This window comes from Penicillium rubens (genome assembly GCF_028828025.1).
Source record: "Penicillium rubens strain IBT 27055 chromosome Unknown utg000004l_segment0_segment0, whole genome shotgun sequence".
NCBI classification, from domain to species: domain Eukaryota; kingdom Fungi; phylum Ascomycota; class Eurotiomycetes; order Eurotiales; family Aspergillaceae; genus Penicillium; species Penicillium rubens.
In genome coordinates this window covers 2,548,565-2,564,180 of record NW_026890602.1, presented here as the reverse complement: position 1 = coordinate 2,564,180, position 15,616 = coordinate 2,548,565, and the positions used below count along the sequence as shown (strand labels likewise).

Sequence of the window (15,616 nt, the reverse complement as noted above, 5' to 3'; positions counted from 1 at the left end):
CACATGATGCACGTGATGCACGTGATAAAGGCTTGGCCTCATCCGTAATGGCGAGCTTCTGGATCTGCGAACTGAGCAAACCTCTCCTCCTTTGCAACCACCACACCTTTACAGTTTTCGAATCGCTTTGAGAATTGACGCTACAATGGGTAAAAAAAGACGCGGTCCCTCTCTCGAGGAGCTCCTGGACCGTCCGTGGTGCTACTACTGCGAACGTGACTTTGACGACCTGAAGATCCTCATCTCTCACCAGAAAGCAAAACATTTCAAGTGTGACAACTGCAATCGCAGACTGAATACAGCTGGAGGTAAGTTGCATATTTCCTAGATGAGGTGTACGCATGTACTGATGGCTTGCGTCACTAGGTCTATCCGTGCATTTGAGCCAGGTCCATAAGGAGCAACTGACTCAGGTCCAAAATGCACTGCCGAACCGCATGGGTGTCGATATCGAAATCTTTGGCATGGAGGGTATTCCTGATGACGTCCTCAACGCTCACCGGCAGCGTGTTGCTTCACAGTTTCAGCAGGCCGAGCTGGATCGCCAGCATGCGACTGGAAACCCCCCTACTGGGGCGTCTTCTGGCGGCCAGCCGGCAAAGAAGCCCAAGCTCGAACCTGTTTCAGATCTCAAGAAGCGACTAGCTGAACACAAGGCCAGGCGTGCAGAGGCACTTGCCGGAGGTAGCAGCGGCGATGTGACACCCAATAGTGCGGTCCAGTCTACGCCAACACCCGGTGGATATGTGAGTGGTACCCTGGTATTCAACGTGAAGTGACTTGAAAACTAACAAATATTTCTAGGCGCAATCACCTCCGGTCGCAGCCACTCCGCAATACTCTTACCCTCAGCCCTACGGTGGCCCCCCTGCTGGTGTGACACCTCATTTGCCGCAGACTGGAAGTCCTGTCTATTCAAGCTACTCCCCAGTTGGTGGACAGCAGGTCCCTGGTGCCTCGCCTTACACCCCGACCGGATATCCCTCACCATACCCCGCTGGACTTCCTGCACAGCCACCAGTGTCCTATGGGGCTCCTCCTTTCTCCCAACAGCAACCTCCACCATCCGATAACAGATTTACGGGCCTACCGGCCGCCTCGAATCTTCCTCAGCGTCCTGCTTTTGCTGTGCCTTCGGTCAACGCGCACGAAATGCAACAGATGCATATGGGACATGTCCCGTCCCCCACCCCCGCAGCTCCAGGTCACTCTAATGGATCCAGCGCTCAGCCGACTGAGCATGTCTCCACACCTGTTGACAATCAGATTTCAGGCGCAGCAAATGACGTGGCCTCGAAGACAGAGGCTACTAGCAAACCCAAGAAAGAAAAGACCAAGCCTGCGATCCGATTGGTCTACAACGAAGATACGCTTAGTCCGGAGGAGAAGATGGCACAACTACCTCGATATGCATACGTCCCGGACCGAAGCACACAAACCGCCCTCAGCGAGCTCCCCGGCAATGTAATCGTGGGCCGCATTCAAGAGTCCGACACGGTTCTCGATACGACACATTAAGTTCTGCTTTGTTTTTCCCTGCTGCATTTGCAGGCGATGGAGTTACGGAACCCAGCTAAGTCGACACGTCACTACTTCTAGTTATGAGCTTTCTTCTGGCTGGATCTTTGGTTGTCATCAGTGGCTCTGATTCCAAATCCTAGTCTGACGAGTTCTCCCCCGTCCCACCATGTCTCTTCCGACAACCCCAGGCCACGTTGATACTGTTTGAGTCCGATGATGCGAGATGAAGAGACATCTTGAAAGCCATTGAAGGAAAAAAATCGAAAACCCCAAAAACATCAAAAACGAAAATGAAAGGTTCCCTGACTCGCTCGTTCGGGGAAGGGAGGCCCAGGTCTAAGCTATTGGCTCGTGGAAGTCACATCGACGAGCCTACGTACAGTACGTGCCTTGCCCTTTGATCCTCCCTCCTGACACCTCACTGGAGGTTTAACCCCGGAGGAATCTGTTTTATGTGAATGTCTAGACGGCAAAGTGATGCCATCTAAGGTCGATGTAAGTTTTTAGCGGTTCTCTGGAGGTAGGAAATCCATCTCAGGCGTTTTGGCCTTGTATCTCATGCGCTTTTCCTTATCTATCAATGCATGTTTGATTTCCATGATCCTTATTTATCTTGTAGCCGTAAGGTATCACCGATATACACATGTATACAATATCTGAAGCCAATACGCAAATGGCTAATATGTCTCAATTGAGGTGGGAGTATATCTATAGACCAACTAATGATTTGACTCCATTATCTCTGCCTCCCAACTTTCTCATTTTCATTTACTTTCCAATCCTAGTCTCTCACGCCCTCTTCTCCTTAAACGCAAACCCAAAAACAAAAAGCCCATAAGTAGCCAGCACAGACAAAACAACTGGAATAGGCTTGCCCCCCGTCTTGATCACGCGCGGGATAGAGCTTCCACCCAGCACAGCCGAGGCCAGGAGACCCAGTTCCTCGCCGTAGGACTGGCCGGCGCGCAAGCGCAGGAATGAGAGGAGGTAGACGAGGCCGACGGAGACGCCGGCGGCGATTGAGGGGATTGATCCGGTTCGTGTGTAGCCGATTATCCCGCCCAGGCTTGTGAGGAGGGAGAGGGCGAGAGCGGAGGTTGTTGGGGGTGCCTGTATTTGTTAGTCTATGATTGTTTGGGGTAGATATAAGAGGTGGGGTGGTATGTCCATGGTGATTTGGATATGGGTTGGAGTGTTCAATTGAGGGGGATTGGACTGTGGTTGTGGTGGAAGTATATGGATCTGTAGCATACCATCTCGTAGATTTAAGACAGGTTGTCTCTTCTTTTCTGGGGGTTTGGATATTGGTTAAGAGTAAGATTAGGAGAGCTGTACGTTACGCAGATGAAGCTCGGTCCACGGGTCATGCAATTGATTAGTCAGATGACGAAGTCTGGGGTAATGTGTGCATAATTTATTAATCGCTACAGCGCCTAGTCCTCGATTGGCTAAAATCTACACAAGAAAGGGTAAGCATACGGACCTCGTTTACGCCACCACATGTAAGTAATAGGACATGAATCCAGTTTGAGATAGAGTCTAAATTTGCTAGTAATTCTTAACCGTCCCAACGTCCATTCCCGCACCAAGAAACACTGGCATAGCCACCTGTTGGTATCGGTATCCGTTCGGCCCACTTTAGTTACTTTATATATCCCTAATTGGATGATTATGCAAGTAGATTATCTAGGACAGTGAGCTTGATCGAGCGTTCTCGTAAAACATCGCAAACACTTACCTACCTTGTATAAGTTCTGGTTTTGGAGAGGGGAAGCCGTGGTCTGGATTAGGATATTGAGGATGTTATGTCCACCCGTCTCTCCGCTACCGTATCCTTGGGCAGAACAGTGATTGTTCCCCAAAAGATTTCCTCACATGACTCATCGACCTAGAAAGTTAGGTAGGCATTTTGCTGTTGAAAGACATGATAACATCCCGATTTTTGAAGTGTCCTCCACGCCTGACGAATTCCGAAAGGTTGGTGATATCAACCCCTTGGTTCCTCAACTTCCATAGATTTTGAGCTTCTCGACATTCCTGAAAGTGTTCTATGAATTCGTCATAGGAGTACACTTTATCCCGTAGAACACAAGCATTAGCCTGAACCCTAGATGAAACTAGATCCTTTTCTAAAGCAATTTGACACCCACTACAGCAGACCCCATTCTGAATGCCGCCGCTTTCAATGTCGAGATAGGGTAAAGAGGTAGTCACCATATAACGTAGTAGCGCTCTTCCCTTTGGCTGTGTCACACGTGTCATTTCGTCTTCTTCGCGTAAGGATGATCTGCTAACAAATCCTGTCGGCACGAGTTGTATTCTCCTTTTCCGCGGAATTTCATCCATTGAATATACTCCAGGCAATGACTTCACCGTGGGCCCTAGGCTCATTTTGACACGTTTCTTCATAATTGGCGAGACAGGGGGAAGAGAACCTTCTCGGATACAAGAAAAACAACACCTTATAAACATCGGAAGGAAGATATACCCACCAAAGGAGCCGCATAGATGACAGTCCTTCGTACAGAGTACTTCAAACAGGTCGGGTAATGTGAACCAAGAAGCAATACCGGTTCTAGTGATAACGCAGAGGGTCTCAAGGGCATGGGTGATTGCAGATTCATAGCCACGAGTCCCTCTAACGATTTGTTGGGCACGGCGATTGACATGACGGAAATTAAACAAAGACCGAATATCAAGGAGGTAGCATATCTCGTAGACAATCTCAAGCGGTAACGATTGGAGATTTCCAAGAGTTGAGGTAGTAGCACGGATTATTCGAAGCAGCGAACTGCGTACCTGGCTATGGTCGTGGGGATTTATTCGGGCCACCGCTAGATCGAAGTCACGCCGGTGGTATGAAGTGACGCGGATAACCTCCATTTCGGACTTGTAAGTGGATGTCGCCGTTTTGCCTGATTCCATCTAGCACTGTAGCGTAGTACTAAAATTTTGATTGTGGAGTGGGAACGTTGTTATATCTTGAGAGAGAGTAGAATCAATCCAGAGAGATTGTCATTTGGTGTCAGGGTTGTATTGCTGGTCAAAATAACTCGGAGTCTCATAGCCACTGATTTTGGGCCACGGAGGAACGGCACGGCCTTTGGCAAGGAATCATACTATACAAGGCAGTACGAAGTGCTGCGAGACCCACATCAAAGACCTTGTAATTTGAAGATGACGAAGATTTGAAGAGGAGGCACGGTTTTGGTCTCCATACCGCCTATGTTTGCGGTGTCAAAATGCAATCACGTGAACCCTTGTGTAAATCTAACCCATGAAGGACCGTTCCATTCCTAACGCTTTCACTTCAACTACCGTTTCCTTATCCCCATTTAGTAGAATAATTAATCAAGTCATCACTATGTGCTAGTTGCTACCATTTCCAGCTATCTCACAAATGATGTTAGAGGTTGTCTTTTACTCTTTCCTTGATTCTCCGGACTGACATTGAGCCAAAAGTTCCTTAGGGAAACGCTGTTGGCAATGGAGTTTACCTGCTGGCAATGGACTAGTGCCCCTTTCGGAAAGGTCACTCTTGGCAGTCAGTTTTCAATACGAGTGCTACTTTCTTAGGTACCTAGGTAGGTAGTCCCCGCCAGGTCTTTTCTAGTCCCCGTCGGCTGGAACCCGTAATTTAATGCTGGGAACTATATAATTGTGCTGTTTACAATCTCGGAAGGCCCCGATTTCAACACCATTTATAGGATCTGTTCATGTTGTTGTACCTATACGAGCCAACTGTGCTGTGTGTCCAACGTTCTATCGTACCAAGGTAAGATAGTTGCTTACCAGCTATCTACAGCAGCAACCTTGTTGCAGTATCAATTCGTTCTTGGATGATGGAGCTCCATTTCTAGAGATAAAAAGTTAGCAATTGCAAAGAAAAGAGGAATGTTAAACACTTGCCTTGGCATTCTCCACGTCACCAGCCTCAAGACTCTCTACTAGTCCGGGGTAGGTGGCTCCGGAGTAACCGGTCCAAATGCCAGGGGCAAAGACGACGTGTTTGAACCAGTCACGGCCGTCCAGACCGGGTTGGTACAAGAAAGCCCGTTCAATGCCCTTGTACTTCGCATTGGTAGCGCGAATCTGGAACCACAGTCTCACCTTCTTCCACCAGTGATACCAGGGCACGTCATCACCAAGCTGGGACTGCAGGTCCGCAGCATGGGCATCGAAAGCCTTTGCGGATTCCTGGAACTCAGAAATGGCCCTATCTAGAGATCCGAAGTCGAAGTGGGTCTTCTCCGGGAGATTGTCTGCCGCAGGCTTGATGTGGTCCAGGTAGGATCCAAGGCCAAGAGAATAGTCGGTGGCGTTAAGCGCGAGAAGGGGGGACTCCACCAATTGTGCCGCAGCCAGACCCCAGAGCTTTGCGCAAGCTTGGTGGTAGAGGAAGCCCTTGTCACCGTACTTTTCCATCCATGCAAAGCTGTCGTAGTTTGAGTGGTAGTGGTAGACCGCGTCATTCTCACCACGGCCAAAACCGAAGTCGAGACTGGCCACACCGGCGAAATCTTGGAAGGCAGTGAAATCACTGCCGCTGCCCATGGTGGAGATCTTACCATCCCACACATCGCGGACTGTCTGGCCCCGGACGGTCTGGTTGGGTGACTGCACCAGAGCGGTGACATCGTTGATAACCTTGTTCAGAAGAGGACTGGCCCGAGGTTTGAAATCGGTTCCCGAAGTAGCCACGTCGACATTAAGGTATGCAATGTTGGCTTTGGAGAGCCATGGAAGATATTCTTCTACCCACTCGGTCGAGCCAAGAAGCCCGTACTCTTCACCGTCCCAGCTGGCAAAGACAACAGTGCGCAATGGCTTCCAACCGGCCTTGAGAGCCTCACCGAAGCTACGGACGACCTCGTTCAGAGCAGCGGATCCACTGTTAGGATCCCCTGCGCCACCGGCAATCCACGCGTCACGGTGGTTACCGAGAATAACAACTTCATCGGGGATGTGGCCCTTGATGGTACCGATGACGTTCCACAGGGGCGTTATCACGTACTCCTGGAGGTTGTGAAGATTAATCACCACATCTTCGGGAGATGGTCCGATGTTGTACTCCACGCCCTTGTAACCAAGACCGCCTCCCTGCCACCACTCGTTGAAGTCCGACGCCTTGGGGCCGTGACCGTTAAGCGCCTTCAAGAATGGGAGAACCTCCTTGTACGAGACGGGGAGGGATGGGATTGAAGGGATGGAGTTTTGCGGATCCTGTCGTTCGCATCCGGGCTTAGATGCGTATCCCGGAGTTGTGGGGTCACCAGGAAGGATACCTTGTTCAAGTTAGCTTCGGAATGCCACTGTCTCGGGAGAAAATCCTTACTGAGGAATTGAGTGCTACCTCTCTGGATAGCACTGGGGTTCCGTGCCGGTCCATTAGGATAAGCTTCATAGCCATTTTCCTCGGTGATTTCACCATCTTCCTGCGGATCACTGTAGATAACTACGCCGACCATTCCAAGTTCCTGTGCACGCTTCACCTTCAACCCACGGAAAATCCTACCGTACTTGGCGATGGCAATCTTACCCTCCAAGGTGACGTTGGCATTGACGAGGTCCTCGAAGTCCTTGTACGTGCCAAAGTTGACATACACAAACTGTGCGGTCACATTGCCAGTAGCAGAATAGCCATGGAACACTGGGACCCGGTCTGGCAGGCCGGAAGTAGGATCCTCTTCGAGGACATCCTCCTCCAATGTAGCTTCAAAGGTCACTTCGGTCTTATCACCGGACGTCTTCAAGAGGGCCAGGCGGTGATCGAGCGGGTAGTTGATGTAAATGTCATAAGCCGCGAGGCCGGTATCCTCCACACCGAATTCCTTCCATTTTTCCAAAGTCCAGAGCGCCTGGGACAGATTCTTTCCTCCCAAGTGTGGTCCTGCGGTATAGTATTGGCTCCACTCTCGGGCCTTATCTGCAGAAGGTACATTGAGGAGGATCTGCTGGAGCTGGTCGTAAGGCAGACCGTAGCTCTGCGGCCATGCTTCGTGGGGGATTGGGTGAGCCCAGGGGAGATAGGACCAAATAGATCCACCCTCCCGAGGTAGAATAGCGGTGGGGAGTAGGAATAGAACAGTCGCCACAGAAAGTAGGGCCGCAAGGGAGAAAGTACACACTCGACGAACAGCATGGTGCGGATATCTATGCCGCGGAGGAGCGACATTGACCTCCAGTAGAGGGGTGGTCTCTGAGAATCGCATGTCTTTCTCTCTCATCTTGTGTTGATGGAAGAGTGCAAATGCCAATCTTGCCCAGGAAAGCTTCTCCGCATTATATCATCGACCCGAGCGATCACCTTATCGGCTGACAAAGCCACCCCTCACGCCCGGGGCGGACCAGCCCGTCATCAAATTGCCTCGTCGGGTTAATGTTGACACCTACGATCTAGGCGAGCTACTCGGGTTTCCTCGCAAAATGATAATGAACGTTAATTGGGTCTTCAATGAGAATAGATAACAAGTGATATTCCAGTAAATATAAGACAGAACATGAGTGGTATCATAATGGCTATCTATATACCATCGCTCAAGACGATAAACTATATGGCCCTTGAGATGAGGGCAAAAGGAGACAAAACACACCTCACAACCAGAAACAAGATGAAAGAAGATAGCGCCCATGGTATCAAATGTAACGGAGTAAACCCACAATCATAAATCGACTTCTTCCGGTATCGGGACGACATTGCGGTCTGGATTGACCCTGTCACCAATGTCCATACTCTCCCTCATAATCCGACGGGCATCTTCGTCGTTGACTTTCATGTCATCCTTGACCAAGAGCACAGCCAACTCAGGAACAAGAACAGACTGTGTGTAGCCAGCCACGCCTGCCGTCTTGATGAGATCATCTGTTGTCGCCAGGCGACGTACAACCACAGAAAAACGACCAATGATTGTCTCTAGTCTAGATTGAACGTAGATGTTAGCTTAGTGCAATGAAGCAGGGGGTTGTATACCACATACATTTTGGTTGCACCCATGGTACCATAATAACCACAGGTCATCGTCTCAAGTCTCTCGCCATCACTCATCCTCACACGGGAGTTTCTCGCTTTCCCTGGCACGAAAGAGGTACTGAGAATGTTTCGGTAATAAGAGAAAGCACCAGGCACAAGTAATTTTTCAATCTGGGGGAAATAGCTCTGAACACGCTCTTCAAACCCATCCCAGTTAATGTTAGGGTACCCTCGCTCACGCCACAAGTCCATCGCATTGCGAAGTTTGTGCGATTCGCAGAACATGACCTGTTCGCGAATTCTTTGCTTGGGCTGTGCCTTGAAAAGTTCCAGCGATGTCCAGTCTACTTCCTTATGACACATCGGGCACAGGGCGCGGCGGGGTGGTGATGCTTCGCGGTTCTCTTTGGCTGCGGGCTCCTCTGAATGCGACATTTGCTCGCATGTGGAAGAAGATGGGGATGAAAGTGGTGAATCATCATCAAGCAGCATTGCTTCGTATTCTTCCATCGTGTAAGGGCCATGTGAGAAACTGGAGTTTGAGTCTTCCCCACCACGAGGCTCTCGGAAACTTGAGTTTTCAATGTCCTTGGGCATTATGAATGTTTCCTCGGGTTCCTTGGGTGTTTCTTCGACTGGCGACGGCTCTTTCGCTTTCTCAGTCGGTCGTGGGGAAAAAGACGGCCTCTTGAAGTAACTGGTCTTGGATGCATATTTTGTTGCCCTTTGCCGTTTGTGGCTCTGTGAGGAGAAGAAAAACAGATCGTCCTCATCATCGGAGCCCGTCATAGCGCTGAGGGTTCGTGAAAAAGTGCCTTTGCGAGAGTATCCATTATGAGTTTGTGGACTACTGTACGCCTTGTTGTTCCCTTCCGCAAGCTTCTTCTCCAAAGTCATAGTCGTATAGTTTACTTCTTTGCGACGTGGGGAAGCATCGCTATCGCCAACTTCCTCTTCATCAGAGCTTAGAGGATCGGCATCGGTGTCGATATCCAACTTCGTCTTGATGCTAGACTGAGGAGCGCTCGACTTCGGGACTTCCTCCTCCTCTTCATAGGAGATGGGAGGTGGAGAGCTGAGAGGCGGGGAGCTTAGAGGTTCGGTGTCTGTATTAGACTCTGGATAGTTCTCTATGCTAGGTTGAGCGATATCTGGCATGGGCTCTTCGGCTTCCTCTTCGTCGGAGCTCAAAGGTTCGGCATCTGTACCAATCTCCGCTCTTTTCTCAGTGCTAAGCTGGGCAACGTCCGGTTTGGGGCCTTCTGCTTCCTCTCCACCGGAGCTTAAAGGCTCCGCGTCTGTATCAATCTCCTGCTTTGTCCCGACACTAGGATGAATACCATCCTTATTGATCCCCGCGACTTCGATTTTCGCATCTTCCGACTCATGTTTATTGAAAGTAGACAAAAGATGCCCGCGAGGAGGGTTCGTCCTCGTCATCAGATTGGACGCCCAGCTGGAATCGGGTTTGGCCCGAGTTACCATGGTGGACTGCGGAGGACTCCAATTGCCAATATAAGGTGTTGGGAAGGATCGGGAGTCTCAAAGCTTGGAAGTCAAAGAGAAGTAGTTCGCGTTCATGTGAAGCGTGTTGCTCAGGCCTGGGGGGAAATTCGGGCTTGGGACGGGGAAAACGGGTTGTTGCGCGGTTTCAACTATCCGTGCAAAGGTGCCTGCAGTTCAGTTCGAGGTAAGAGGTTGAATCTGTGTTGGATTGATTCTTTGGTCTTCGAAACAAAGAATACTCGGTCTCGAGAAGCTGGGATAAATGCGGACACCTGGCTACGGTGGACCACAGCGGCATATCGAACAGCTAGAATATGATTGGTTGTACCGTCGTCAAGGTTGGGTTTTTACACGGCAGAAAATCATTGAGTGTACAACGTAACATTTGAAGATATAACACACATCTATAGACCTACCTAGGTAGGTACATATGTATCTAATTATCCTAATACAACAACTATTGCACGGTTATATATTGAAAAGTCGTTCGTGGGAACAACCAATGCTTTTCACTGTTATTGTACGGGTTGAGAATATATTTCAACATCCTTCAAGCTACAACATAAAGAAGGGACCCGATAGGCCTATTTAGAAAGGATACCTAGCGAGATGCGAAACAGACCCAGAATGGCACTTGCAAAACCCCGAAATTCATGTTGTATATCCAGAAAAGACGTTCAGATCAGGGGGAAGGCGGCGAGCAGGGCGGTGAACTAGTGGTCCATTAGTGAACCAATAAAATGCCCGCTCCACTTTTGTCCAATCTGCCGCTGTCGCCAACTGGACATGGCACCAAATTGTGGGGGAACGCGTGACGCGCGATTGCAGTCCGATTTGATACTGCGGTTTCTCACAATATCTTACGAATATCTAGGTAGGACTTGATTAGCTATCTATCCCCTTCAACTTATGGCTGTACATCTTTTGAAATACTACGGTCTCTTTGTTGGATTTGCTGCGTAATTTAGCTTTGAGGACACGAGAAAGCAGACAAAGAACCCACCCAGCTGGGCCAAATCCGCGTGCATGTGTCTTGAGATCATATCATGATGATTGTAAAAGCTAGGCTGCCTCTATACATAGATGGATGGGCATATATACATCGGATCGTAATTAAGCCAAACCGCATGTGCAAGCCATGCGCCTCATTAAGTCTCAGGAACGAATCAACGGAAGAAAGTATAAAGAGAAATGAGAAAAGCAAAATGAGAAAAGCCCCAGAGCCGACTCTATTCGAACGTCATCGATATCTCGCCATCCCGATGTCCCTCATCATGATCTGCCCAGGCATTGGGCTCCATGGCCATGGCTCCGAGGGCGCTGGTACCAAGCGCCGGCATTGTAGAGGCAGTTCTCAACTCTGGACGAGAATGAAGGTCATCGTCCTTGGATCGTGGGGGTTCATGGAATGATGTGTCAAAGGTCATTTCCATGTCTTCGTGCTTTGGCACAGGAGTGAATTCATTGGGCCCCGATGCTTGCGGGGGCAGCGAAGCAGTCCGAGAAACAGCTGGAAGTTCGGGCGTCTTGGGCCTCCTGGAGGTAGGGGGAGAGGGCTGGGCGGGTGGTGGTTCTGACGGGGCGTTCAGGTCTAGCTTCATCAGAGGCATAGTCGACTCCAATTCCTTGACCTCGATCGCCTCGGAGTGCAACTCGGCTCGAATGGCCTCGATGTCGAAGAGGACAGTGCCAGGGCTGCTCTCGGGCTCGCTTGAATTGCGAGGGGCGGTGTTTTTATCGACATCATAAGTTTCCCATTTCTTCTTTTCGGCCATCTTGCCTCGCTTGAACAATCCGAAGCGCTTCTTCTCTGGCTTCGCCTCTGCTTCTCGGCGAGCTTCATCAATCTCCCGGATCAACTCGCGCTGTCGTTCAGCGTGGTTATCTGGGTCTGGATCCTCGATTTCGGCAAACTCATCCTCGAGAACCTCCCAACCAACTTCCCTCAGAATTCGAGGCATAGCCGTACGGTAATCCATATGACCATTCACAAGCGAGGTGACATCAAAGTTCTCAATGCCCGGTATACCTTCCACAGCTGCGAGGCCGGCGACTCTCATGATGCCGCCACTTGTTGCCCGGAAGAGATAACCCAGGATCCAATCATTCGTGGCATAACCGTTCACGAATCGCCCAGACACCACACTGCGAGCCTTCAGGTATTCGTCTTTGTTCGCCACGACGGGAGAGCCAAATAAGTAGACATTCTGAATTAACCCGTGGGCGCCCTTTTCGGCCAGCTCTTTCAAACAAGAGAAGATAACACGCGCGCCGAGGGAGAAACCAAGCAATGTAATAGGCCGGTTGCCAAGATTCCGCTCTCGCAAGGAATCGGCCATAACGAGGCCGGCCGAGTTAGCGCGTGCCAAGGAAACGATCCAGGGATTGTCAATTAAGTATGCGAGTTTAGTGAGGACAAGTGGTAGTTGCAAGGATGCCATCAGCGCCATCAGAACGGTGTTACCTAGTACTTGTTGCAGACCTTGTGTTAATGCCTAAAGAACCAGTTAGTCTATTAACAATTCCACGCAGCTTTAGAGCGCTTACCTCCGTTGCCAGAATATTGATAGTGTCACCCATGCTTCGAAGCATCTCAGGCTCCCATAGCACGGAATATATATCGCCCATAATCGGATCGACAGTACTGAAAGGTAGACGGACATCGTCAACCTTGCCGGTCATCCAGCCAGAGACCGTCACAATCAAGTTGACCTTCTTGTTATTATGAAGAGGTCGATACTCAAACGTTTGAACTGCACCAGTACGTCGGTGCGAAGCTCTCATTCCAATGGTGCTTCCACCTAGAGTAGCACTAGAAGCGATCAGAGCCGTGCCGCCGGCTCCTCCCAGGAATGCACTAGTCCCAGAGATACCCACCGTAGTAAAACCAGCCGCAATACCAGCTCCGATGACAGGTGCCAACAGGCCAGCAGAAAGGCCGATGACCAGTCCGCCGCCGACCGTCGCTAAGCCCATAATCATATATTTCCGCTTCAAGGCCATCTTGCGCCGCTTTTCCATGTGGTCTGACTCGTCCCAATTCTCTTTCTCGGCCTGTTCTTGCATTTCAAGTGAGTCTGTGACTCGCTTTTCGAACCGTGAGATCTGTAGCCATGTTACATCCAAAGCTGCGCCGACCCTCTCCAAAAGAGTTCGCGACCGAGCGTCGTACGCTGAATTTGCGATGAGCACAAGAAACAGGTCACAGAGGACAGTCCAGCGGAGATCGATATCTATGCGATCAGAGGTCGGCATCTCAGAAGGCATCTTGACCTCCGGGGGCTCCTCGGTCTCGTGGGCCTCGTATGGCGGAGGGGGATCTAATTCAGATGAATCCGTCTCCGCGGAGAACCTGGATGGAGAGTCTAATTTCTGACTGGAAGTAGAAGTCTTCGGTTCACTCTCCGCCATAGGATTTTTGACTCGCGCATTCTGCATGAGTGGTCGCACCAGATCTTCCGGTTGCACTCCATGTTCCGCGAGCTGCTCAATCATAATCTGCTCAGCAGAATTGATATCCATATGAGCATAGATTCGCCCCATGATCGCCTGGCCCCACTTTCGCATAGCATCCGAGGCTTTCTGCATGGTTTTGCGCGTGGATTTGGTTGTGGCAATCGACGCTAGATCGTGATTCATATTATGAATTGCCAACCTGACAACCCCCACATACGCGATCTTTTGAGTCTCGTTGAGAAGGTCTTTGGTGGCCTGGAGCTGGCTGATAGAATCTCGCAGCTCTTCGCCAACTAAACCAGCAGAGTTGCCGCCTGTCTCTCGGAACAGGTAGCTTGTATCTTCATCTAGACTTGTGGCAGACTGGGCATCTTCGTCGAGCTGCACGCGAGTATAACCCCTCCCTGCTCCTCCTAATCCTTGGTACACAGCCTCGTCGTCTTCTTCCCTGGCGCCACGAGCAACGAGTCTTCCATAGTCGTCATAGTAGTCGAATTCACCAAGTGCAGGCATCGATTTCCATTCGTCGGGCTCTGCATCTGACTCCTCACTCTCGGGATGATGTGCATCAGGTTGGGCGAGGCGCTGGTGCGACCATTCAGACACCTGGGCGGTTCTCTGCTTCGAAGTTGAGGTGCGAGGCTGATCAAGAGCACTAGAGGCCTGCGAGTACTCTGGAGGTGCAGCAGAATTGTCCTGATGCTCTGCGTTCTTGCCTCGCTCTTCTGTATTATTCGGATTGGCTGGCTCAGGGGCCCCCGATTCCAGCTTGTCCTGTGACAACTCTGGCTCCTTCGCCTTCTTCGCATCATCATTATAGCCCGTCGAGCTCACTGCCGCATTCTGAACGTCTTGGCTAGCATTCTCTCCTTCGGGGGAATCGCTGGGTGTGGGGTCGGGCCGGCATGCTCGAATGGGAAGACCAAAGTCATCTAATTCATCTGATGCAGGGAGATCTTGTTTGGCAGACCCTGCAGTAGCTTCGGGTGCTACTGGTTGGGGCGCTGAGCCCTCTGTCTCTTTTTCGTTCTGGATTGTGGGGGAATTGCCCTTTGTCGATTGGGGCTCGTGGTGGGACGAATTGCTGGCGTTCGGCGTGGAGGGTATAGGAGAATCGGAGGTGTCTACGGTGACACCCGAGGCTGCGGTCATGATTTCATGGACTTGAGGCTCTTAAGGGCCTTAAGGTGGTGTATCGGATCCCAGTTGTCCCTTGCGTCCTCTCGTTCCTTCGCGATACTTTCGGGAGCTCACCCATCCGGCCTCACAATTGTTGCGATGAGCTTTTGAGCTCTATCTGGGTGTGTTCGCCCTATGCCAAGTTTCTCACGTCCGATGGTGGGACACTAGATGGTCATCGGGTCAATCTCCGCAGATGACGGTGTGCCACGCGGCGAAAAAGGAGGAGGGGCGGAGAATGCGGCGGAGAGAGGAGAGATCAATTAGCCAGCACAGCGGCCACAACAAAGGATTTGAGTCAACTTTGTAATTAAAGAGTTTAGAGAGTAATGTAGAGAGAAATTTAGACGTATTGGAGGAGGTTAGGCAACTCGCAAAAGGAGCTGTTGAGGAACCGAAAGCGGAAGTGCGCCCATCGGGTCAGTTGCCAAATAAACAAGTCTGAATGAAAACAGTAGATTACTTAGATATTTGTATAAAATATAACATTCTTTTGGATATTTGGGATATTTGGGATATTTTGGGTATTTTGAGAATACTTTTGTCTTCGCTCTTTATCTGGCTATACTCTTGAAAGGTTTCACATTTAAACAGGTCAATGCTTATAAGATCCACCTCGGAATAGCTGCATATCTACTCCATACAACATACAATAACGGGTGTGGCTGCCTTATTGTATATTGTTGTCCAAAGTATGGGAACCCCCTGAATCGGAGATAGCGGAGGCCTTGAACTAGCTCATCTGCCATTTCAGATCCCAGTTCTTATAATACGAGGTCATTCCCACTATGCTTCGCCTTGGGGGAAACCCCGGGTAAAGAGCAAGGGTATGGTCTCTCACCGGCATCCGAGGACCTCCGGTAGAGAGTGTGCCCTTTTGATAGGGGAGAGGCAGACTTGATAAATAAATCCAAGGCGAAGAGTCGAGCGGAACATGTTGATCAAAGTTTGAGGCAGTGCCGGGTACTTTTGCCCGAAACTTCA

General features: G+C 50.2%; 5 protein-coding genes across 5 annotated transcripts; 1 reads left to right on the top strand and 4 right to left on the bottom strand.

Moving 5' to 3' along the window:
• Positions 1 to 145: 145 nt before the first annotated feature.
• N7525_010950 (putative C2H2 finger domain protein) lies at positions 146 to 1,518 on the top strand (the record flags this gene model as incomplete). Its single annotated transcript, XM_002561066.2, has 3 exons — positions 146 to 308; positions 367 to 746; positions 805 to 1,518. 3 exons carry the CDS (start codon positions 146 to 148, stop codon positions 1,516 to 1,518), a joined length of 1,257 nt encoding a protein of 418 aa, XP_002561112.2.
• A 792-nt stretch (positions 1,519 to 2,310) lies between these two features.
• Positions 2,311 to 2,777, bottom strand: N7525_010949 (TMEM14 family protein; the record flags this gene model as incomplete). Its single annotated transcript, XM_002561067.1, has 2 exons — positions 2,311 to 2,631; positions 2,775 to 2,777. 2 exons carry the CDS (start codon positions 2,775 to 2,777, stop codon positions 2,311 to 2,313), a joined length of 324 nt encoding a protein of 107 aa, XP_002561113.1.
• A 2,543-nt stretch (positions 2,778 to 5,320) lies between these two features.
• N7525_010948 (M28 family metallopeptidase) lies at positions 5,321 to 7,748 on the bottom strand (the record flags this gene model as incomplete). The annotated part of the gene is made up of 3 exons (XM_002561069.2): positions 5,321 to 5,377; positions 5,425 to 6,806; positions 6,857 to 7,748. 3 exons carry the CDS (start codon positions 7,746 to 7,748, stop codon positions 5,321 to 5,323), a joined length of 2,331 nt encoding a protein of 776 aa, XP_002561115.2.
• A 435-nt stretch (positions 7,749 to 8,183) lies between these two features.
• N7525_010947 (RTC4 family protein) lies at positions 8,184 to 9,976 on the bottom strand (the record flags this gene model as incomplete). Its single annotated transcript, XM_002561070.2, has 2 exons — positions 8,184 to 8,439; positions 8,499 to 9,976. The coding sequence occupies 2 exons, from the start codon at positions 9,974 to 9,976 to the stop codon at positions 8,184 to 8,186; spliced, it is 1,734 nt and encodes a 577-aa protein (XP_002561116.2).
• Positions 9,977 to 11,226: 1,250 nt separating this feature from the next.
• N7525_010946 (TMCO4 family protein) lies at positions 11,227 to 14,605 on the bottom strand (the record flags this gene model as incomplete). Its single annotated transcript, XM_002561071.1, has 2 exons — positions 11,227 to 12,492; positions 12,545 to 14,605. The coding sequence occupies 2 exons, from the start codon at positions 14,603 to 14,605 to the stop codon at positions 11,227 to 11,229; spliced, it is 3,327 nt and encodes a 1,108-aa protein (XP_002561117.1).
• Between the last annotated feature and the right edge of the window lie 1,011 nt (positions 14,606 to 15,616).